Source organism: Lotus japonicus, chromosome 4 (genome assembly GCF_012489685.1).
Source record: "Lotus japonicus ecotype B-129 chromosome 4, LjGifu_v1.2".
Classification (NCBI taxonomy): Eukaryota; Viridiplantae; Streptophyta; class Magnoliopsida; order Fabales; family Fabaceae; genus Lotus; species Lotus japonicus.
This window is the reverse complement of record NC_080044.1, coordinates 67458442-67482781: the sequence shown is the minus strand read 5'-3', so window position 1 is coordinate 67482781 and position 24340 is coordinate 67458442. Positions and strand designations below refer to the sequence as shown.

The 24340-nt window shown below is 38.2% G+C and overlaps 4 protein-coding genes across 4 annotated transcripts; 2 read left to right on the top strand and 2 right to left on the bottom strand.

The window, feature by feature from the left end:
• The first annotated feature begins 2552 nt into the window (after positions 1-2552).
• LOC130712135 (histone H4) lies at positions 2553-3058 on the top strand. The gene has a single exon (XM_057561974.1). The coding sequence runs from the start codon at positions 2636-2638 to the stop codon at positions 2945-2947; it is 312 nt and encodes a 103-aa protein (XP_057417957.1). The 5' UTR covers positions 2553-2635; the 3' UTR covers positions 2948-3058.
• Positions 3059-6718: 3660 nt separating this feature from the next.
• LOC130712134 (uncharacterized) lies at positions 6719-8174 on the top strand. The gene has a single exon (XM_057561973.1). It carries the CDS (start codon positions 6947-6949, stop codon positions 7742-7744), a length of 798 nt encoding a protein of 265 aa, XP_057417956.1. The 5' UTR covers positions 6719-6946; the 3' UTR covers positions 7745-8174.
• A 6756-nt stretch (positions 8175-14930) lies between these two features.
• On the bottom strand, positions 14931-17259 carry LOC130710950 (uncharacterized). Its single transcript, XM_057560346.1, has one exon. The coding sequence runs from the start codon at positions 17004-17006 to the stop codon at positions 15117-15119; it is 1890 nt and encodes a 629-aa protein (XP_057416329.1). The 5' UTR covers positions 17007-17259; the 3' UTR covers positions 14931-15116.
• Positions 17260-18587: 1328 nt separating this feature from the next.
• Positions 18588-22945, bottom strand: LOC130711309 (uncharacterized). The gene is made up of 6 exons (XM_057560868.1): positions 22481-22945; positions 21616-21730; positions 20724-21401; positions 20454-20565; positions 19510-19569; positions 18588-18920 (listed from the first exon to the last, which is right to left on the bottom strand). Exons 1-5 carry the CDS (start codon positions 22561-22563, stop codon positions 19544-19546), a joined length of 1014 nt encoding a protein of 337 aa, XP_057416851.1. The 5' UTR covers positions 22564-22945; the 3' UTR covers positions 18588-18920; positions 19510-19543.
• Positions 22946-24340: the final 1395 nt, after the last annotated feature.

Below are 24340 nucleotides of genomic sequence, written 5' to 3'. Positions count from 1 at the left end.
ATTCTCTCCAAACTCTCCTGGAGTCCCAAGCTGGACGATTAGATTACCAAACACATGCCCAAGAATACTGTTTTAGTGAATATGCTGGATTCTGATATCCCTAAGCTTTCAATGGACTTGAAGTTTTGTATTGAGTTTATTGGATGTTTCATATTATTGTGTAACTTATAACATAATGATTGGTCAATTTATTTGTGGGTTATAAACGACTGGTAAGTTTTGGCGAATTTGGCTCAACCATGTTGCCCCTCCCAAGCCAAGTGACGTTAATTGTCCCCCATCCTCTGGGACGAGCTATTATGGACGATAACTTGGTAGGTACCCGTACACTATTGATTGTTACTTGAGCCATATATATGCAAATATGGTTTCTTCCAATTGTCAGATTAGGTTCTCTCATAGTTGAAGTTCAATCTATTATGCGATATTTTATTATGGTACCAGATAGTGTAGCTGATGATGCTTCACATAGTTTTTATTTTGGAATTCATGTTTTAGAGTGTATTTTCTTTGAATGGAGTAGGTTTTTTGAAACATAAGAGCATCTCCAATGATAAGATCTTATTTTGGGACTTAACTCATTTTTTGTGGGCCCAGACTGCCACATAGGATTTAAGACACTCATAAGGTGCATATGCACATTTCACTCTAATGGATGAGATCTTATTTTACTTTTAACTGGACCCACGATACTTAATATATTTATATTATTTATTTTCCTCCATATTTTTCACTTTGGTTCTTGTATTGAATGAGAGAGAGAAAAAATATTATTTTATTTAAGATCACACATTTGAGAGTACCTGAGCTAAGTCACGGATCTTAGCAAAAGCTAATATCTTATGCCACGTAGGATAGCTCCAATGATGAGATCTAATAAGATCCGAATCTTATTTTAAGATCCCAAAATAAGGACTACATTGGAGATGCTCTAATGCTAGAGATGCTATGTCCTCTTCTTCTGGTTTTGGACCTCTCACCTTGCCTTCCTTGTTTAAAAAAATTTCTCTTTTCAAAATATTAGGACAATATCTAATGAATATCTATAGAATATTTAATAAAATAAAGTACAAATGTTGTTAAGTTGACTTTTACCTTGCAACCTAGCTTGTTAAAACTCTTATAATGTATAAGTGGACGGACAATCATCACTTTTAACCTAGTATTTACAGTAAAGTCAGAACTATAATCCCCATCCATAGTTGCTTATTCGAGTGGTTTAACATTTTTTTGATCGGCTCAAAATGACACATAGAATATAAACAATTTATAAGTAAACGATTCATATGGTAATTTAATGGTGACTCTTAATTTTTTCATAATTTTCATAAGCAACACATATATTTATATTTTCACTTAATGCATAATAGAAAATAAATTGTTAGTACAAAAGTGAGAGAAAAAATTATTTAATAAAAAAACACCAATGAACTTGCTAAGCAACCGTTCATGTAAGTGTACTCTAACAAGGAGAAAAAATAATCAATATTGTTTAGTCTTAAAAATTTGATTGGCCTGAGTCGGTTAAATCACTCGGGGAGGTGTTGATTGAAGAGGGAGCGGTGGAATCTTGGGACAGAGAGTGGAGGGGGGGGGGGTGACTGACAACGTTGATCAGTCCTAGAGGAGTTTATCTAAAGGCACTTTGATGCCTAAGATAGTGGTTGGGCCATTATGGAAAATCTCTAAGTTAAGTGAAATAGATCATGTACCTGATGCCTTCGATGAAAGGGCCTTATATACCTGCTCATAGGGTCGAGGTAGCCCTAGGAGGGGGTCACGAGTTCTTTTGTTCCGGGCACGTCTGCATTGTTATATCTCTCTAAGCCATTGTTTTCCACAAAGATCCAACGACTGAGGGTTTCTCGTTAATGAGGACTAGATCTTGAGCCTCACACCCAGCCTATGCGACTAGCTCGTAAGGTCAACGATGGGATGAGTGAAGTGATGAGGATCTTATCTCCTATGGGGGCTAGCTTGGCTCGGCCGAGTAGCGCTTGGGTGCAGTCGGTGGGAGTGATCAGCCTTGAGGCTTGATCAGGAGGGTAATAGCTCAATCGGCACAAAAGTTGATCAGCTGTGAGTCCTCTGAAACAAAACTAATACAATAACCAGCGTTGTAGAGATTCTTAGCTAGCTATTGAAGCATGTTAATTAAAATTTTGTGGCTTGTACATGGCAAATTCAAATCCCAAATTGCCAAAGCGCGGCTACTATATTTTCATGAGGTACGCTTTGTGCATATTTTCATTTCATTCAAAACTCTTGTGAAAAAATAATTAGCGGTCACAGTTGAAATCAGCCACAAAATTTCCCCCTCACGTGATTCAAAAAGTTGTGTTTTCTCACAGACACATTTCCCCACAAAAAAAGCACAACCAGCTCAAATCCAAAATTTCAAAACTCCCACAATCCGCCTCGCACTCTTTCCACCAATCACAATCAACCTTTCCAAATCCAACCGTCCCAATCACTCCACTCTCCTTTTACACGGATCACCACTAATCTAACGGCCACACATCCCTCACCGTACTCTATATAACACATAGATTCATCCAATCTAATTTAACAGCCAAAGCATATTCGGTTTCCTCTTAACGAAATCACAGAGAGAGAGCATCACCCAACAACAACCATGTCAGGAAGAGGAAAGGGAGGCAAGGGTTTGGGAAAGGGAGGAGCGAAGCGTCACCGGAAGGTTCTGAGGGATAACATCCAGGGAATCACCAAGCCTGCCATTCGCCGTCTCGCAAGGCGTGGTGGTGTGAAGCGTATCAGCGGTCTCATCTATGAAGAAACTCGCGGTGTTCTCAAGATCTTCCTCGAGAACGTTATTCGTGATGCTGTTACCTACACTGAGCACGCTCGCCGCAAGACTGTGACGGCGATGGACGTTGTTTACGCTCTCAAGAGGCAGGGCAGGACCCTCTATGGTTTTGGAGGATAGAGGATTGGGGATTTATGTGTTTTAGGGTTTCGTTTAGTTTCAATTTCGCTGTTGATATTGTGTAATTGCTCTTGAGCTTCAATTTAACAATCAATGATTATTGTTTGGCTATTTCTTGTTGCTGCGATTAATTTTTGATTTGCTTTTCAATTTGTTGAATTCGAAGCTGCGATTTCCGATTTTAATTTCTCGCTGTCGTTAACTGGATAATTGATTCCAATTAGTGAATTCGAGGTTTTTGTGTTTGGATGGTTCTAATCTTGAATGAAATTGAGTGTTTATGCATCGAGTTTAGGTTGAATTGGAATCGATTTGATTTTTGAATTAGAATGTAATTGTTCAATTTTGGTTCTGTAACTTGAGAGGTTGCATACAGAGGACATTGCACTGTTGCATCTTTTGAATGCGTTTCACATTTGAACTGGCATTTTTCATCCATGTTCTGAAGATTGAAAATTAAAAACTGAAGCTAGAACAAGTTCACTTGTTATAAGAGAATAACAGGTTGCATTTACAGAAATACGAACTCTGAAATAGCTTCTCATGTCAAAGAGGCTTATGCTAACTCTGTGATTAACAAGCTTAGATATCAGGGGAACTAGATATCACAAGGGGAGATGAAATGGTGTGTTCATGTAACAACTGAACCAATATCCAGCTTCATTTTTGTCAGTTAATAAAGACATGAATCTATTATTCAATATGCTGACTCTACCTAATGTTAAAGGATATACATGATTTAAGTCCAACTAGGGGGATTTGGCAAGTGGATTTCTCCTTATGTCGACCTTGTATCTTCGTGTTTGTATTGTGTGCTTGACTAACAAGATTGAGTTGAAAATTCAGACCAAGGAATGAAAGCCGATTAACTAAGCAAAATTACTAGACTAGGGTCTACTAATATTGCATTGTTTTTTTGCTAGTGATATAATCTTGCCTGGACTAGCTTTGCTTGTACTAATTGAATTTGAGAACGTTTTATTTTTATGTGATGCCTCATGTGTCCTAAAGTAAGTATATATTAGACTACCTTATCTCAAAAAATGTCCTTAGCTCTTAAAGTTCACTATAGTGAGGAATCTGACTTTGTTGTCAATTACAGTGTAGGTAAGTTTTTGGTGTTCCTTTACAACCTTGAATAAAAATTTTGTTGTTTTTAAACATTGTACCTTCACATGTAGTCTTTTTTACAAATTTATTCATGATGAAAATTAAAATTACAAATATGTCTACCTTCTTCTTGGCATCACCTGTGCTTTAGAGCACCGCCACCACCTTTGTAGATTTCACCATGCAAAGAAGAATATGCAGCATATACTATGAAATCGAGGATGCGGAAGCCGCCCCAAATAATGGCTAGTTTGAAATTGGGGTCATATCAAGTTGTAAGATGCAGTAACAAATTGAGGACACACGAGGAGAACAAATTGGGGCGGAGAAAAAAATAATGCAATAATAGAAAACTAATCGATGCAATAACCATTCATTTTTCAAAGTAAATATTAGGGGTGTAATCGGACCGAATTGGTTCGGATTTAGGGTGTTTAAATGTCTGAACCAATCAAACATGTTCCCTCCTTGCTCTACCGCCAAACCAGTCAATCCTGCATTCCTAGATAGCATAAAGGAATTTGCGCAATCTTACATGCTTCTACCTCAACAAATATACTGTGAAGAAGAGCAACATTCCACCTTGGGGGCATACCTGCAACAATTAAGTCAGCTACAATCCTTACATCAGCATGGTTTCCCACTTCTGACAAAACTCTTCCATCGGACTCACCCGATAACCATGGATCTATCCACACCTTAATGCTTGTTCCATCCCCAACTCTCGATTTAAGACCACCAATCATAGCTTCCTCCACCCCCCAAATACTCCTCCACGTGTAACTTGTGTTGTACACCAAATTAGCTTCCAATAGGGACGTCTTAGGATAATACTTTGCCTTCCAAATTCTTGCTAACAAGGACTTATCAAACTACAATAGCCTCTAGAACTGCTTTTCCAAGAGTGATGTATTGAAATCCTCCAAGTCTCGAAACCCAAGTCCCCAATACCTCTTAGGTTGACATAATCTTTTCCAACTACTCCAATGAACCTTCCGCTCATCCCCCTTTTGCCCCCACCAAAACTTGGCACACATAGCCTCCATATTGGTACAAGTACCCGTGGGAATTTTAAAACAACTCATAATATAAGTCGGAATGACTTGAGCTACAGACTCAACAAGATCTCTTTTCCAGCTCTAGATAAAGCTTGCTCTTTCCACCCCTTTAGCTTCTTCCACATTCTATCCTCCACCCTTGCAAAGATACGCCTCTTAGACTTTCCAATAACAGTCGACAACCCCAAATACTTGTCAATTGTCATGAACATCAAGTCATCAACAACCTTAACCCTCATCCTATCTTAGATCATATTTTTCCTATCTTCATGCACATTTTGGCTGAAATTCACCTCTGACTTGTCCATGTTCACAAGTTGCCCGAACGCCTATTCATAAGTGCGAATAGCCCGAACCACACTATCCACCTCCTCCAATGTGACTCTAGAAAAATTAAATGGTCATCCACAAAGAATAAGTGGCTAATTATTGGTGCTCCTTTGACCACCATAATCCCATGCAACTGCTTGTCCTCCACCTGCTTAAGGAGCAAACTCGAGAAAACCTCCACACACATGATGACCAAATAAGGAGACAATGGATCCCGAGTATAAGTCCTCAGTGTGGTTGAAACCATATATAACTGCGGTAATAAAAAAAAGATAAATTGAAAAACTGAATGTTGGTATTTTACAAATAAAATCGATTATCCATAATATCAAAATTTCACTATAGTCAAGTTACACAACTATTTTTTAACACGATTTAACATCGATTATTTTCATAAAACACATACATAAACTCAGAAGTCAGAAACTCACACGCTTAAAAATTGATAACTAATGGAAATAATAATCAAAACAAAAGAAAACAAAAAAACAAAAACAAAAGTAATGGACCGCGTAAAACTAAAATTAGAAAAAAAGAACAAAATGTAATGCACCACCTAAATGATGTAATTTTATGTTTAAATTGACAACTTTAGTAGGCCGGTAAATTTTTATTTCTTAGAGTAGATGAAAAGCACATATACTATTAGTGTTCATAGCCTGATATACACGGTGACATTCAGAGTGAGCTAAGAGTTGGATTAGGTTTTAGGTCAAGGTTTTAACCTGACGTTAGCAATGAATAATGACAAATAAGTATTTGTTTTTAAAAATAACTAGATCATAGTTTGTATTGAGACACATTTTTGTGACAATTTTAAACCTCTAAGAGTACACGTTAATTTTTTTATTTTTCGCTTTATAAACGATATTTTGCATAACAATTTAGCTATTGACCGGGCTGTCTGTAAAAAGCTAGCTGGTACGTGAACGTGGGCCTCCATTGTTCCGTGACAATGCTCAAAGCAACAAAACAAGAAGCAAAGGCAAGTACTGAAAAATCTTGGCTTAGAGGGAGCAATGATTCTTACCATAGCAAATTAGCCACTGTAAAATCTCTGCCCCCTTGGCATCATTGTATGGACAATGGAGTGTCATTTCGCTGAAATAGACAATGCACTATATTCCCATCCCTCTCTTCACCCTTCACCCTTTTGGGCTTTCTAGATGCCTTTCCCCATCACTATCATCATCATCACCATCATCTCTTCCCTTCTAATCTCCATTAATCTTTTTTAAATTTCCCTAGAAGCCATCGACAATTAAACCTTGAGAAGAAAAAAGTCCAAATCTAAATATCGTTATCTACACTCCAAACAAAAAGAACCCTCATACACACAACTCATCATTCCACCACACACACACACCCTTCTTTGTTTTCCCCCACACTCAATTTCATAAAGTAAGTTTTGTTTTCAACATCCATATATATACATCATAACCACCTCACTTTTCTCTTCAAATTTTAACAATTCCTCTCTCAATTTCTCACTCCTTCAACCATGGAAGAAAAGCACACCCATATCATGAAAGATTCAAACTATGTGAAATCCCAACAAGAAGAAGAGGAAGAAAAGGAGGAAGCACTTTCCTTATGTGACCTTCCACTTCACAATTACAATTCAACAAGCTTGAACGACGACGAGTCGTCATTGAAGAACAATCTTCAATTTCAACCGTCGTCGTTACTCGATACCAGCGAGTTCTTCAACGGCTTCAGCAGCAGTGGCAGCTCCGACATGTGTCCCGCCGACGAAATCATTTTCCGCGGCAGGCTAGTCCCCTTCAACGAAAAAGACAAAACTCATGATCCAGAATCAGCAGACAAAAAAGTCCCACATCGCCGAAGATCAGAATCACTATCCTCCGTGACACGTTCAAATAGCGAGAGCACCACCACCACCACCGGCACCGGTTCCCGCCGCCACCTTATGAGAAGCAGCAAGTCGTTGAATTACACCAGGCTGAAAGAATCGGCGGCGCCGGAGGTTCACCGGAATTCTTCATCCAGGAGCGCGGCTCCGCCGTCGGAGAAGAAGGCGACGAAGCCGCGGTGGTACTCTCTGATGTTTGGGGCGATGAAGGTCCCGCCGGAGATGGAGCTCAACGACATGAAGAACCGGCAGGTTCGCCGGAATCCGTCGACGTCCATGTTCCCGGCAGCAGACCACGGTGAGAAGGTGGCGGAGAATCGGAGCTCCGGCAAGGTGTCGTGGAGAATCCTGAAGGCACTCAGCTGCAAGGACCATCGCAGCGTGGCGGTAACGACGACGTCGTTTGCTATGCCTCAAGCGTCGTGACACGTAGGCTTTGGTGGCACGTGACACGCACGCTTAATCTCGTTATCTTGACGTGATTGCCCTTGCGGTTTTGATGGATGACACGGACGTTGATGTTGTTATTTGGGGTATTTTGGTAATTGAAATGTTGCTTGAAGTAGAGGTTAATATAATATTGCCTTCACGTAGAAGGATATTTATTCTGTGTACAGTGGCGGTCCATGGAGAATCATAGTCGCTCTCAGCAAGTGAGAGGATTTTAATTATTTTATTTTATTTTATTTTTATTTTGAAATTTCAAAGTTTCTTTGGTTGGTTTGTTGGGTATTTATTATAGTAGTGAATGACAATCACGAGAAATCCGACAATGACACAAAGAAAAAAGAATGGCTGCTTGCATTGTATTTTGCCTCCAAAATTTAACAAAAATTGGAAAGTTGCTATTGAATGATGAGGACGAATTATGAATATTTAATGGGATAAATGAATGGAAACAAATATTAGTACCTACTTCGTGATAAATGCGAACATAATTTATTTTTTTAATTGAAATGATTTTTCTTTTGTCACATTACAATCAACTTATAGTTAAATAGTAAATACACATTAATGATTATCATTTTTTTAACCTTAAAGGAGAATATACTTTGTAATATTTGATCAACATATGAAAACATATTTTGTAACATATCAAAATATGATAATGTAATTGAAAAATATGCTTTTCATGTCGGAGTCAGGTCAATCAAGGGTTTTGGGTCTGTGAAAGCTCGAGTGCCCATTTAAAAGTAAGGTGTCGGGAATGCAACCGGTGAGGTGACCCGAGGGATGAAAAAAGTTATCCTAAAGCTATTATATTGCTAAATTGTCTGTAGTGAATACGATTTAGATTTACTTCCCTTCAAAATAGGAAAAAATGTTACTAAGTAAAAAAAAATATCCAATGATGGGATGGCCATATGAAGTTGGTGAAACATGCTTTAAATGGAGTGTTGCGTATGTAGCTAACAAGTGGCAAAATAACATGCCAATGACCCCTCTCAAGATCAGCTAAATTCCGTCACTGATATATGCCCACGTATGCCTTTGTCTGTGTTAAAGAACCAAGCAAGTGGCGTTAAATTCCATGGTATTCTCATGGTTTTTTCCTATGAAAAAACTTTATTCCTTCCTTTGTTGCTACTTCAACAAAGCTGATTGAGGCATCCTTTCTTTTCCAAGTATCTTTCTTGCTTACCGACTTTTAGAAGAAGATCAAAGAGGCAAGTGTTCAATTTTGCTTAGTACAAAAGTGTGGAAGAAAATTAAGGGTTGGAAGAAGAAGTTTCCATGTACTAAAGGGTGGGATTTGATGATTAAACCTATTGTGTAGACTATACTCACATAAATCATGGATGTTTTCTTTTTCGCTGGGTCTAAACACCTACATAGAAAGCATGATTAGTAGATTTTGGTGAGGTAGTAAACAAGAGGAGACGAAATTTCATTGTCACACCTTCAGTCCTTCTTCTGCTTCCTCCTAGGGTTGTCTGATGTCCTTTATATGGACTATCAAGGTTTATTTCCATTGTTAACAAAAAAATGAATAACAGAACATTTATAGTTTATCCTTTTATATGTTTTCTCGGATTAATCTTCAGATTACTACCGTAAAAAAAACTTCAGATTGCTACTTAATGATACTAACTTTTTTTTTAAAAAAAATTGAAGAATAAAAGGAGAACCCCTTTATATAATGAGTGTACAAAAGATTATGTAAGGCGAGAAAAAACTGTAAAGAGAAAAGAATCAGTTGAGACGATGAGTTATCAGCAGAATCAAATGTTCCACTCAATTCCTATCATAATTAGGGAACAACACTACTTTTTCTCCGATGCTAAAGAGACCCTTACTTCTGAAGCAATCAAAGCTTAGATAGTTGTATAAGTGAAGCTAACACAATAATGTTCCTGCCCATATACCATTTGTCTCATTGGATAGCTAGCTTTACATTTTCATGTTAAGTCCATTGAGCAAAGGCTTGTTGAACATGATAAAAGCTAGATTATCATGACTTTTAGGGCTGTTGGACTTCAAATGTAATGATTTTCAGTCAATACACATAGATAAGATGCTGTGTATGAACACAGAAGATTAATGTTGTTCACTCTATTATGATACGGTCAAATTAAATATTTACTACGAAAAAGAGAACATGTCAATTGCTTTCTCAATGGAGAGGCAAGGAAAACAAAGTTCGCCATTTTCTATGTAATATTCTGCACTAGGAGTGCACTTCACTACGCGTTGGGTACCTAATATATTCAAAGTTCCAAATCCAGACCCTTTGTGATGTGTTCCACTGGTTATAGCCCCTATAGGTCATGGAATCGAAAGCCCTTCGAGAGTGAACTGACTGTAATAAGTGAATAAGTTTTTTATAGATTAATATTAGGGTTAATCATCTAATAGGTCCCTGTCTTTGTCTCGCCGTCTGAAATTAGTCCCTCCCCGGAAAATTTGCAAATTTGGGTCCTCTCGTTTGCAATAAGTCTGGAGCAGGTCCTCGCCGGAGCCCGAAGCTCCGGCGAGTGATGAATTGGCTAGCTGACTGGGATAAAAACGCTGATGTGGATTTTAAAAATAAATAAAAAATAAATTACACATAAAAAAATTAAATTAAAAAAATAAAATCATTTAACAAAACTAAACCTAATATAATTAACAAAAACAAATTAACCCCTAATTCCCCCAAATTCCCAATTAGATTAGGGTTCTTCTTCTTTCCCCTCATCTTCTGATTTCATTCCCCTGGCATCAACACTTCCAATTATGGTTTTGCTTCTTCTGCTCTCTTTATCTCTCTCCACCCAATCAAACCACCTATAGCCATAGCCACACTCATCTCCATTCTCTCTCACACACACACCTCCGTCAATTGCTTCTGTGCCCAGATCTGCGAATCAAAGACGATCTGATTATTTCTTTGAGGGAGAGGTTGCGGGTTGGGGTGTGGTGGGTTGCGAGTGAGGGTTGGGGTTGAGGTTGAGGTTGCAGCATAGGGGTGGGTTTCTAGGGTGGGTTGCGGGTGAGGGTGGGGTTGCGTGTGAGGGTGGGCTGCGAGTGACGGTGGAGATGGGGGTGGGTTGCGATGGGTTCTGGGTGGGGATGGGTTTCAGGGGTGGGTTGTGGGTGAAGGTGGGGTGGGTTACGAGTAGTGGTGGTTGCAGATGAAGGTGAGGATGAGTATCTAGAATGGGTTTCTGTTACCAGAAAGGGGAGAAGTAAGAAAGAAATACGACAAGGAGAAAAGGCTTGAGTTCGGTTCTGAATATCTGGGTTTGGATCCGAAATTTTGGGTATCATAGGAGAAGGAGAAGGAGGTGAGAGAGGGAACAGAAAACGAGATTCCAGATTGAAGAAGATGAAGCAGAAATTTGGGATGAATAGAAGTGACTGATGGTGGTGGGTGTGGATCTAGAATCTTGGCCACCACCACTAATTCTAAGGGCTGTTTCTGATTACCCATTTGAACCTTGTGTGTTTTCTTCCTCACCCACTGGTGTTTCGATTGGAGAGGTGCCTTGCTTTTTGGAAGGTGGGTGTGTGCTGCGTGTGTGGAACTATTTTGTATATGAGATTTGGAGTGGTAACTGGAAATCTGTTATAAGTGGCCGTAATAGTAGACTCCAATGATTCTTATATTTTTTAAACTTGTTTGAAGAAGATTCATGTTAATGAAGAAGATATGAACCCTAATTTGTTTTGTTTTGGGTTAATTGGGGTGAATTGAGAGAAGAACATTGATGATACTCATGAGAATAGAAATTAGAGATTAAGGAATTTTTTAATAAATGATTTTAGAGATTAATATTTATGAAATTGGAAATTAAGGATTTTTCCATTAATTTAATTTCTGATCTGTAATTTTTATTTTTTTCATTATTTTTAAAATCCACGTAATTATTTTTATCCCATTCAGCTAGCCTATTCATCACTCGCCGGAGCTCCGAGCTCCGGCGAGGACCTGCTCCAGACTTATTGCAAAGGAGAGGACCCAGATTTGCAAATTTTCCGGGGAGGGACTAATTTCAGACGGCAAGACAAAGACAGGGTTCTATTAGATGATTAACCCTTAATATTATTATGCACTTTAAACCAAATCATGAGTGAAAATCACCTTGCTTGCTCACTCTATAATATGCATAAATAATTTGTACGTATTATTGCAAAATAAACAATCTTACTTGTGGAACTTTCTTAGTGATGGAAATGAAGAAACTGATGGAAGAAAATAAATATTGGTTTTCTTTGCATTGCACTTTCTAACTTGTACTGAGCCCATTCTGAATGCAAGAGTAAGATATCCAGGGAAAATCCTAAATCTCTTCCATTTCTGTTCAAGTTAGATCTAATCTTTGGGCCATAACATCCCAGTGTGGAACCTCCAGTTCTTACATCATGTTCTAAAACATTAAACCCGAGTTACCCTCCTCTATTTGTTTGCTAATGCACAATGAAATTAAATCTACTTGCAGCTTGAACATCATGTGATGTCCTGGCAACTATCAAAAGTTCCGGAAGTTTTACAGGTACAGCCGGAACATGATTATTTACTGGATACAAATTCCTAATGTTACCTTAGGGGTGCATTATCGATAGCAGTACCAACTATAGAAATGTAGGACCAACTAACTATAATCAAATGGCATAAACAGTATAAATGTGATAAGCATTCATGTCTGTGTAACTGTGTTAACTGTTAAGTGTGCGTTAGCAGCATTAGTTGACAATTTTATGTAACTGGAGAATGATTTCAAAAGTTAGTGACATTGCAAGAAAACGGCATTCAACCTTCCATCAAACTGCAGGAATTCACATTCAAACACTTATCATTTGATCAGATCACAATAGCTTCACCTCCTCTGCAACATAATGGACTAACTGAAAGTAAATTGATAAAGCCCCATTTTGAAAACATCTAAGTTTCTGACTGTGAAGATCAATCATTGAACAATATGTGGGGCATGGTTATGGAACTCCCTCTGAGGAAGATCTACAGGTTATGTCTGGCAACATTACGATAAAGGCATTGGAAAAATAGACTCTGGTGAGAGGGAAGATACAACAGGCTGAGCTTGGGGGCACATTACAATTAAGACAATGGATATAGTAGACTTATACAGAGGATTTATTCCAACTCAGGTTGTCATTTTCCAGCACATAGGATCCATAAAAGTACATATCAACAATATCAACACCCTAGCCTTTTCTCCCAAAGTGGAGAAGATTACATCAATCAAATGACGCCTTACTACACTATCATGAATAGAAGTACATGCACAAATTCTATAATAAATGTAATTCTAACTACCACAGATAAGCACAACACTTACAGAGGGAAGCAACCCTGCTCCTACACTGTACATAATTTTTTTTTGAGTTTCAAGTATTCAAAAGACCATCAAATGAGACCAAAACATGGCTATTGAATGGAGATTCGAATCGTGAATCGATTTTTTGATGTTCATCAGATATATAATAAAAAATTCAAGTTATAAATTGAAACATAAGCTGATACTCCCTCCGGTCCTATTTATAAGCATAAAAGAGAAGAAAAATCTTGGTCCTTTTTATAAGAACCAAATGAAAGTTTGAGCTATATTAATTATTTTTTTCCAATGATGCCCTTATTAATTCTAACTTGTAGAATGTGTCTCATTAATTATTCTCTCTCTTTCCCACTTTCCAACATGAATAACAAAGGGTAATTTTGGAAGTTTATTTTGATTCAAGACAAATTTAATGCATTTTATCTAGTTTTACTACATTTCTTAAACTATGTGAATTTTTTTTTGTTGCTTATAAATAGGACCGGAGGGAGTATATCAGATAATAAACCTTAAAATAATACAAGATCCAACACATAAATCAAAATAAGAAAAAAAATAGTGGTTTAAGTATTCAACCCCTACAAAGTCCAAAAAACATCAATAAGATGACAAAATGCAAATAACTTTCCTACTTCCTATGCTTAGATGCTAATAAATAACCATAATCTAACTAATTGAATTATTCATTATCCCCAAGGTCAAAACTAGCCCACAACAATAACAAAAATTGCACAGCAGCAATAAACAAATATCACAATAGGATTAATTATCTTACGGTGCCATAGGTTATTCAAACTTTTGACAAGATTGATAATCTTAATTTTCACTTCTCTAGGGAGTATCCGAAACTAGTTAGAGGAGCACTTAGCACTAGAAGAGCGCTCTAACATGGTCCATTTTACTTTGCACTAGAAGAGCACTCTAACACTGTCCCTGTGTAAAAGGGACTACCTGTTGCCCCAACACTAACTATTGGATCAAATTAAAATATAGCAAACGGTCCTGATAAAATTGGGGAATCTAGACAACAGCAATTGTAAGAACTAAGAACATAATAACTTCTGCAGATTTTTTATTTAATTATAAATATTGAATTTGATCAGGATTTATCTAGGGTTTTAATTATCTTGGGATTATAAATACCTTATAGATGTGTTGTGTGATTTAGACATTCAGCATGATTGGTGGTGTAATTTTTTACTTCTCCAAAGATGATCTAAAAGTGAGGACTAAGGAGCACTCTAGGTTTAGCAAGAGTACCTTGACCTTGAGAACACTCCTGGTTTATTTATCATATAAGTATCCCACCAAGAGGAATAAAAGTACTCTTGGGTTGTTCTACATCAATAGCAACTGTAGCAACTAATAAGTTTGACCGCTCGTCCAAGTGAGCAAGTAAGAGTATCTCTATCCTTGAACTTAATTTAAAATGCATTGTGATCTCAACACACTAAGATTTAAGGATGAATAACCCCTTTTACTCACTTCACATAGACTATGAGGAGTTATTTCCAAAGTCAATATACCAATCTTGGGAGAGTACTAGTTTATTACTCGATCCAGGGAGTAAAACCCTCACCTATTGTGTATCTAGTGAGATGCATAGGGAAAAACATATCTTGAATATTTACAGAACCAATATAAATATTAAAGCACCAATATGTGCCTTCCCCTAATGAATAAACATTCAAAGGATTTCCAAAATGCAACATAGGGTAATAGTAGTAACTATTTACAACAGTTCTCCACCCTAGCTTTCAAGGATCTAAACTTCCTAGTCATTGTAAATATGTTCATTAGCTACAATAAGTATGCACTTTCTAGTAAATAACATATTGAGAAGACCAAATACAATCCATTGATAAAAATTTATAGCCATGACACACAGAAAGAAAAAATTTCAGATGATTTCAGAGTTCAAGGTACATGATCAATATCCAAGAATGCTATGAACACAACAAAACCATACAACCGCATTAGCACAAATTCTCTTTAAAAAAAAATACATCTATGACTACAAATCAGTTGCACATGTAAACTCCACTCTCAAATTTGTGGCTAACCTCATAGAAATCTGTCTTACCCTCCGAAGCAGGCCGTAGAGAAACTCCAGACAATGACTGAGTTACCTGTGCAGAAAACTTCACATAACCAACTACCTCAATTTCTTCATCATCTTCGCTAGAATCTACAGGCATCCTTGCTCTCAACCTTCCAGGAGATCCCTTCAATGGAATCTCTGGTACATGCCATCTAATTTCTTTTTCAGACCTATTCAACACAGCTTTTGGAGAAAGATTCAACAATGTCGGGTCAACGGGTAGTTTCAGAATGAATGTAACATCCGTCAAGGGAGCTAGCAATTCAGGGTTCGGAGCATATTGTATCATCACAGAAAGCAAACTTCCAGTATGCCGTTTTATAAGCCGAACCCTCAAAGGCAAAGGCGTCAACCTAGGTAGCAAACTATACTTCATAATCGGTATAGGTTCTTCCGAGGCTGCAGTCCTTACATGAAACATCCCATTACCAAGGCTACTAACACGAGAACTCTGCATAGCAAATCTCTTAACAGCACTCGTTCCCTCAACTCGGAATGAGAATTCAGTTTCCTTATCACCAGCAGTTTTAGGTGGCAAAGTTCTGAGGTAAACAACACCCATCAATCCAACCCTTGCAAGCAAGGATTCCCTGAACTCTGCACTAATCTCCTCCGAGACATACATCTCAGGACCCTTCATCTCCGTTCTCTTTACCAACATATCCTCAATTGGAGTCCCTGCACCACCCTTGTCAGTTTTAGTAGCAGCATCAGGCCCTGTCTGCAATAGTTCAACTCCACCAAGTCCTTGAGGTTTCGGAGCCTTGGTTGGTCCTACAAACTCTGAAGGATCAAGTCCACCACCCCAAGCATCATTGAAACCTTCAAAAGCTTCTCCCAAAGAAGCCTGCTCATGCCCAAATTCCACACCACCGTAGTTCCCTTCAAATCCCTCCACATTTATATGGGTGGATTGTGTAGCTTCAGGTGGCGGCAGCGTGGTAACATCAAGCCCCTCCAATGCAACGGTTAAATCAGTAGAAGAAGCGTCCTTAGTCTTGTTGAACCCACCCATAAGCTCTTGCGGCTTGTTAATGGCATCACTTGCAGCAAAAGGGTCCTTCTCCACCGGAGTTTCCTCCTGCTGTTGCTTCTGCTGCTGCAACTCCTCCGGCCGTTCCGGGGCAAGGGTAGTGGCGAACTCATCACCAGCCTCGAGAGTCTCCGGCGGCAATTCAAACGTGGCACCGGCAAAAGCGTCAATGCCTGAACGGTGCTCGAGGGAATGCACCTCAACAGAAGACCAATTATCAGCACCACGGATCTTATTCTCGGTGTCAACGGCGGAGTGGACCATCTTGGCGAGGCTCTCACCGTGCAAGGTGGCAAGCATCGCAGCGAGGCGGATGTTGCTGACACCGCGAAGGACGATATCAAGAGCCATGTAGATCTCAGCGTACTTCCGGCTGAGCTTCTCCGGGGTAACATCAACGCCGCGGCAGGCGGTGACGACGACGCTGACAGCCTGGTTAACGATGTGGATGCACTCGAAGACATTGACAGAGTTATCATGATCGGCGACGGTGATCCCGAGGACGTAGATGCCGTTGACAAGGCGGTATACGATGCGGTAGCGGCTCTCGACGCCGACGATGACCTGGCCGCTGGAGGCAGCGAGGGGGTCGTCGCCGATGGATTCGGCGGCGTAGGCGTCTTCGGGGGCGGAGTTTTTGTTGGCGGCGAAGGAGCGGCGGGTTTGGCGGAAGGCGGAGAGGGCGCCGAGGGCGCGTGAGGGTGGGAACCACTCGCGGGTTTGGAGAAGGATGTCGGATCCATTGGCGGGTTGTAGAGAGAGCGCTAAACAAGACATTGTTGCCGATTGGAATCGCTGATCGGAGTTATTGTTATTTATGCATCTAGAGAAAGATGGTTTTTCGGTTCAGATCTCAGGCAGTGAAAACGTTGAGGATTTGAGATTTGGAGATTGGGGATTGGAGATTGCTGCCGGAATCGGAAACGGAGAGAGAGACTGACGGCAGATCGGAGTTGAGGGCGGTGGAAGAGTGATTAGTGTCGCTACAGGAAGAATCTGCCACTCCCGATTGGCTCTTGTGCTTTTTTCATTTCATTTTCTTCTTCTTGCAATTTTTTTTTTGAATTTTCTAATGGGTCGAACGGTCTACATACTGGCCCAACACTAGTTAGTTTTATTAAAACACTAATTAGCCCTTAAATTATTTTTCAACACTAGATGGTTTTTTGGATTTTTTACATTGAATCATGTATTTACAACTGATAAGGTAGTTGTTTGATTATTTTTGTTCGTTCATGATTTTTATTAGATGGACATGAGGAGCCAATACTAGAGGTGTTGGTGAGGATGAGAGGGGTCGACGACGTGTGCTGCCTACCGCTTATGAGCAGAAACACCGACAAAGCATTCATTCAGATAAGGGGCATGCTGAGCTCTTAGCTCCACCAATATTGCAACGGAATATTCATGCTGATGTGGAGCATGAGACCCTTTTAGTCGTACCATGTGGTGCTATTTTTGTGGCACGACTTACTAAAAACAAAGGTGTATGCATTTATTGATTTTCAATTTTTTTTCTTTACGATTTGGTTTTATCTTGATGTTTGAACATATTTTCAGCCATACACTAACACAGGAGACTTGTCTGTTGCCACTCATGGGAACAAGCTGATGAAGTTGTGCTGTGAAATCGAAGCCCGAATTCTTAAGATATTGGAGCGCTCTACACTGTAACCACATGTCTTTTACTCTTACTTGATGACCGACAAGGGATATAGCATAAACTACAACTTTTGTGATGAAGCATAAACTACAACATGTGTGATGAAGCATAATTATTTTAAAAAAAAAATGAATAAAAACCTGAAAAATTGAAGCAAAGGTGGAGAAGATAAATCAAACCAAATCAAGCACCAAATGTCACAGGTTTTATGACCTTGCTCTATAACAGCATCAAAATTTCCTAAATCCGAATTCCATGCCTCACATTATCTTAAATCCACTTAAATGTTGCATCTTTCTCCTACTTGACTGAATTGTGAGGAAAAATAAAGGAAAATTCTAGAAACAGAAAGTTCATAGAGATAGTTTATAATATCGATTTAGATATATTCTCACATTGAGGCAATCTCAAATACAATTTTATGGATAGAGAATTGCCTTAAATTTTCATACACTACATCATGGTGAAGCAGATTTACATCATAGTGGTTGCCTCAAGACAACCTACTCTAATATACATGGTTTTATAGATGTTGATTAAATTCCACTAATTGTAGGCTCCATTATTAACGTAATTTTGGTGTATAATACTGAATTGCTGTTATCTTCCTATCAGTTTCCAAACAACCTTCATATGTACAATAACAAGTGGCGAAGACTCACCATCAATGTTAAAAAAAGAAAAGTATTCACCTGTTCTAAACCAAGAGTTTTTCATGAATTTTCCAAGATGAAATAATATTTAATTAGTCACATTAACTTTGTAGGCTGCATTATTATCTTGCGACCAAACCGTGGAACTTGGATTAAATATTAGATGAATGTATATACATTTAAAATCCCCGGGAAACTAAAATAGACATTTCTATCACTGTAGGATGTAGGTTGGTTATCCTATCAATATCCACAGAGGTAATTTCATCTTCAATCTCATTCATAAATCACAACATGGAAGGTGACACTGATTGCCTTTGACTGTTCCTTTAGCCAGTGACCTCCTTGTCATCATCAATGAGGAAAAGCAAAGCCCTGCAATACACCAAGAAAATAACAGATACATCAATTTAATAATGCCTTCAAAAAATTCAAGATCTTTGAGAAAATTATGACTGGCTATTGGTTTGAGTTTTTCAAGCAATGTATTCAAATTGAAGCAGTTTTTTTTTTAATTAAGAGTTTTTTTTCCTTTTAAAAAATATAAACAATCAAGTTCTAAAAGAAAATAAACATCAGATTTCAATAATCTTCAAACACAAGCAACTACGATGTCCCTATCATACAGCCTCAAAAGTCAATATTTATCATAAATAAAGAACTACTATGTCTGGGCAGATAAAGGAAACATTAAAATTATTTGCATGCCTTGCATGCGTGTGGACAAATATATTTGTGAATAAACTATTTTACTAGCAAACCACGCCAGCCAGTCTAAGCAATCCAGCTGAGGAAAAAGGAAAAGCAATATTTCATTGCTTCCAAGTTCCAACCATGTTTTAAGGAAACAGGGAACATCTTGCTGTTAACTTGCACCATAAACATGCTTGGCACCATTCTCAGTTTTTAATACTTCATTCATTTCAAAAAGACATAAACATAGGTTGCCCCGTTCCAGAAATACCTCTTGAACTGATTGAGTGAATAAGCCGTTTAGCTCAAGTTGAATAAAGAACAAAGGGAACTGCAGAGAAGGGAAAGAAAATATCCGCAATTAGCAATGCTTGATACAAAAACAAACAAAGCAAATTATTTAGCATAGGGAACTAAAACATCTGAGAAGACTAAAATGATTAATACTGAGCTAAAAGCCAAAACACGGCAGTGCAAACAAGATAAAACTAGAAAAGCGAGCTTGCCCTAGAAGTATTCTCTATAACGTGCAAATCCAACAGGCTGAAGCATAAATTGTCCATTGAGTAATTGACTGCCCAAAACTCCATATCCCAGTGAACTAAAAAGCAAAATACGAGGGGTAAAATGTGCAATTAAATTTTTAGCGATGATAAGAACCTTAAGGATAACCACATCATAAAAACTAGCCACTGTAGTTGGAGAGCCTAAAGCATTATAAACCCCAAACTAGAATCTCATACTTCCAAGATGAAACTCGAGTCTCATAACTTGCAATTGGATCCCTAATACATGGCCAACAAGATCATGATACCAATTGGTAATTTGGATATTATGCGCAAAAGAAACTTGGCAAGGCGATGCCTAACCAGATTTCTAAGGGTTCTGGATAGCTAATAAGCAATGAATGATTGTTGGTAAGGAAATCTTAACAACTAATAATTGTTTACTATTTCACAATATTTGTTCACATGCTTTTTTTATCCATCATCATACTGAAGGTAACAACTAATAGATTACAAGATTCTCTCGGCAATATAAGTCGCTCAAAGTCACAAACTGAGTTAAAGAAAAAAGGCCTCTCCTTTAATATAATTCTATTGCCAAGAACACTGAGAATAAAGAACACATAAATAGGACACAATTAGACAAATTGATACCGATGGAATTCCCAGTTATGAGGAATCCTTTTGGAGTAGAAATTTGAAAGCTTACCAATGAGAAAAATGGTCAACATTAGAGCAAGAGTAACTTTAATAGAACAACCATTTCGCAAGTGCAGTGGATTTTGAACTTGTCTCTGGCGTGAACCAAAGCGACCAAAAAGCTGCAGAGTACCAAAAAACTCATTAGCATCTCCTTGGAATGCACCGATGTCAATTATATATTGGGATACATTTCAGAAACGATGTAAGCAAACAAAAGTAGAAAAGAGAAGTTATCTTCTTTTGCATGAATCTCTTCATTAAAAATTACATATCTAACCTGATTTAACATTTGAACTGCTCGCATGGCCTGCGGATATTCTTCACATTTTTGTTTCCAGAATATAGGTTTGAATCCTTTCTCTTTAGGGGTGGCATCAACAGTCCGTGTAGGTTTATTTCTCTGCTCATCTTCATCAGCAATTATAATTTTTAAAGCACCATAATTTGGGGGACCCCATGTCTTCCTCGTACTAGTTGTTCTATCTGTTTGAGAAACTATATCATCACTATTTCCAGAAACAGCATCTGCTTTTATTTCTACCACATAATCTGTATCCTTGTTAACAGCGATGACGTCCTTAGAAGCATTTTTATTAGTAGAGACATCCCAGTTGCAGAAAGCATTTACACTTGCATTTTTGTCTTCGTTGTTGACTTGTTTTTCCCGAAGTGAGCTTTTCCTTGAAGAAGCAACCTCAATGCATTCATCTTTAAAGTTTTGCATGGTCTCACAGTTTCCAGATAGAAATGCAGCCAGATCATCTCGCTCTTCTTCATCCAGATTTACCCACCGAAGGGGTTGCTTACCTTCCTCGATATAAGATTCCCTCAGTGCTGCTTCAGCCTGGGAAATTTGGCTTTCAATGGCAGTAATAAACTGCCTGTGCCTATTGGCTGTATTGTCATCTCCAAGATGTCGGTAGCTTAGTCTAACCGCTTTCTCAAATTCTTCCAACTATTTCAGCATGTGCAAAACAGAAAATTATCAAAATCTTGAAAAGAAGCATTGAATTTTAAGATGAAAAAAGAAATAGAGAGTTGACTTATCAGAGAATTAAAAAACCTCAAAGACTTCTGGTGCAAATATATATTATATTATATAATTGAATGGTACAGAAAACGGGGAAGTTAGAACTAAGAGGAGAAAAAAAAAAAACAGTACCACACACCTGCCATTTTGCAGTACCTAGAGCAGTTTGCAGCTCCCTGCATAGTTGATTCAATTCCTCATGATTAGAACTTTCTCTCCTCTCTCTCAACCATGCCCTGTATGCAGACTCCATTCTGTATGAAGAGAGAAAACAAATTCATGTAAGAAACAAATAAGCTACACCAACATATACTTATAGTATGAACAGGCACTGAAGACATGACTGTTCTCACTCCCTATATACATCCCAGTAAATGGCTCTCCTCATTTCACACTTATATGATCGGAACCTACATCCGAATTCCGTTGGAAAGCTCATTTAAATGCACAAACATAATCAATCACTCATGCAATTCAATTGAACTTCATATGAGATCATCAAAAGTGCTAACTAACTAATAACTCCAAACTGTAAGATAAAGGGAAAACGCATTTTAGATTTTCAAATCCATTAGAAAAAGTCAAGGAAAAAATTCCAGCACAAATAAATTTCCTGTTTTTTTTTCCTTGAACAAGTCAGTAACTCGAAGTTCAAACAAAAATTGACACCAGTCAGTAGTGATAAAAGTCTAAGAGATGTTAGCTACTCGAGTAAAAACATAGAAGAACTTGAAGCAACAAAAGAGAAAACAAATCAACGCACCATGAAAAAGCTACCCACTAGAGCTAAAAAAATTGTAGTCACAGAAACCATAAACAACAACAACAGATACATACCTACCCATTACCCAGCATCACCTCAAAACCCCCAAAGGAGCACAATTTCACAGGAAATTCACCGAATCATAAAACTAAATCAATCAGAAACTACCAATAACACAATAATTTGAAAAGGGTTCATGACAGGAATCACGAATAAGAAAAAGGGGAATTGAGGAACGTACATATCAGCTGATTCCTGCACCTCCTCCGCGGCGGAGAAGAAAGCGTCCTTCCGCCATAGATCAAAACTATTAGCTACCAACATCTTCAACAACAACCAAATCACGAAAAAAGGGAAAACCGAGAAACGAAGCTACAACTCGTGAACAACGAGAAGATCAGTAGTTGGGTGGGTTGAACATGCTCATGGATTCTTCCTCTCTCTCTCTCTCGCTACAGAGTTATGGCGAAACGAAGCAGAGAATGAAGAGAGAGAAAGAAACCTTGAGAGCGAAGAGAGAGAGAGAGAGACGTTTAAGCGAACCCTTTTTCTTCTTTTCTATCTTCCTCCGGTGCTGTGTTTTCGGTTGGGTTATGATCAGGTGTTGATATTTCCACGGTATCTCAAACGCTGGACCTGAATCTCTCTGCCACGTGTTATAAGATATGACGTGTATGGTTTTGATTGGAGGGGGATTTGTGGAGGTCCACAGAGGATGGTGAAGGAAGTGGAGAATGATGGTGAAGGTGGAAGAGAGAGGCGTCGGCGGTTGGAGAAAGAAAAGGACAAATGGGGCAGTGTGTTTATGGGCTGTTGCCTCATTGGTTTACCAAAATATTGCTATTCTTTTCTTGGGCCCCATTTTTCAATTTCTGCTCTGTATTTTCTTTTATTTTTTTATATTTTCTAAGCATTTCGATCCAAATAGAAGCATGTGATACCACGAAAAATATTATTTTCCTTCATAATTTGGGGTTGGGTGGCATATGATTTGGCGGGTTTAGTCATGCCATTATGCCCAATAGATGATAAAGGAGTGGATTTTTTGTGTGGTTCTTGGAAGAGATTAATATAGAAAAAGGTTGAATGGAGTTGTGTACCTAAAATGCATCCTAGTCACGTTTCACTTTCCTTCTGGTGAATTACTATCGGTTTGAGTACAAAGTAACCATACTAGCCCATTTTACAATTTCAAAAAATGACATATTGCCATGAAATATTTTCGTTCCTACAATGAGCACCACATTCCACCCACTAATATGGAGCATGTTCGGTCTTGAGAATTTTCCGAAGACCCTGTTGTCAGTGTTGTGGCCTGAGGGAGGGAAGCGTCGACCCATTCCACAGAATAGAGATATCTGCAAATTGTACACCCCATGTGATAAGGTCCACAACCGCAGAAGAAACCCCAAAATCATACAGAAATATCTAAAGAAAATTTCAATTCACCCCGTCATAAGTTTTCTCTAAGTCAATTTTCAGAGCCACCAAGCCTTCACCTTTCTTGTGGGTGTGGAACATATGTATAACCTCCTGGGATAAAATGAATTTTTTCTTAATACCTCAGCCCGAAATAAAACTCACCTTTGCAAGAGTCCCACACACTCCGTCAAAAGCGGCCTAAACCTGTCAGTTGGCATTTCTAATTTCAAACCTTTTTTTCTTCTTTCAAAATAGAACATTTTAAACATCCATTCTGATTTTGAACCAAATTTTAATGCTTTTTGTTTCCCAAAAAAAAATTGCAAAAATTTGTCAATAATGTTTTTTTTAGTCAAATGTCAATAATGTTTAAATTGGCATTATCTCTGATCTTCTTGTCCGTGGCCTTGATATAAAATCAAACAAAAAGCATAATAGCCCATGTATCACATGATATGATTCGGCTAATAAGTCAAAACTAATATGGAGTTCTAAGTGAGATGATGCAAATGATATTTTTCCTGTTGTGAAAAAAATCGGACTCATACAGTTCTACTTATAGTTAATACTTACACTATTAGAATAAATCATATATTAACATATACTTTGGTGATTTCTTATCGCCTTACTTTTCTGCAGTTAATATGAAAGATAAATACAATGTGGACATATAAATGTA

Coding starts and splice junctions, on each gene's coding strand:
- LOC130712135 (XM_057561974.1), top strand. CDS start 2,636: ATGTCAGGAAGAGGAAAGGGAGGCAAGGGTTTGGGAAAGGGAGGAGCG.
- LOC130712134 (XM_057561973.1), top strand. CDS start 6,947: ATGGAAGAAAAGCACACCCATATCATGAAAGATTCAAACTATGTGAAA.
- LOC130710950 (XM_057560346.1), bottom strand. CDS start 17,006: ATGTCTTGTTTAGCGCTCTCTCTACAACCCGCCAATGGATCCGACATC.
- LOC130711309 (XM_057560868.1), bottom strand. CDS start 22,563: ATGTTGGTAGCTAATAGTTTTGATCTATGGCGGAAGGACGCTTTCTTC. Junction 21,731..22,480: donor GTGCAGGAATCAGCTGATAT/GTACGTTCCTCA, acceptor CTCTTCATACAG/AATGGAGTCTGCATACAGGG. Junction 19,570..20,453: donor GTTGACCATTTTTCTCATTG/GTAAGCTTTCAA, acceptor CCTTCTCTGCAG/TTCCCTTTGTTCTTTATTCA.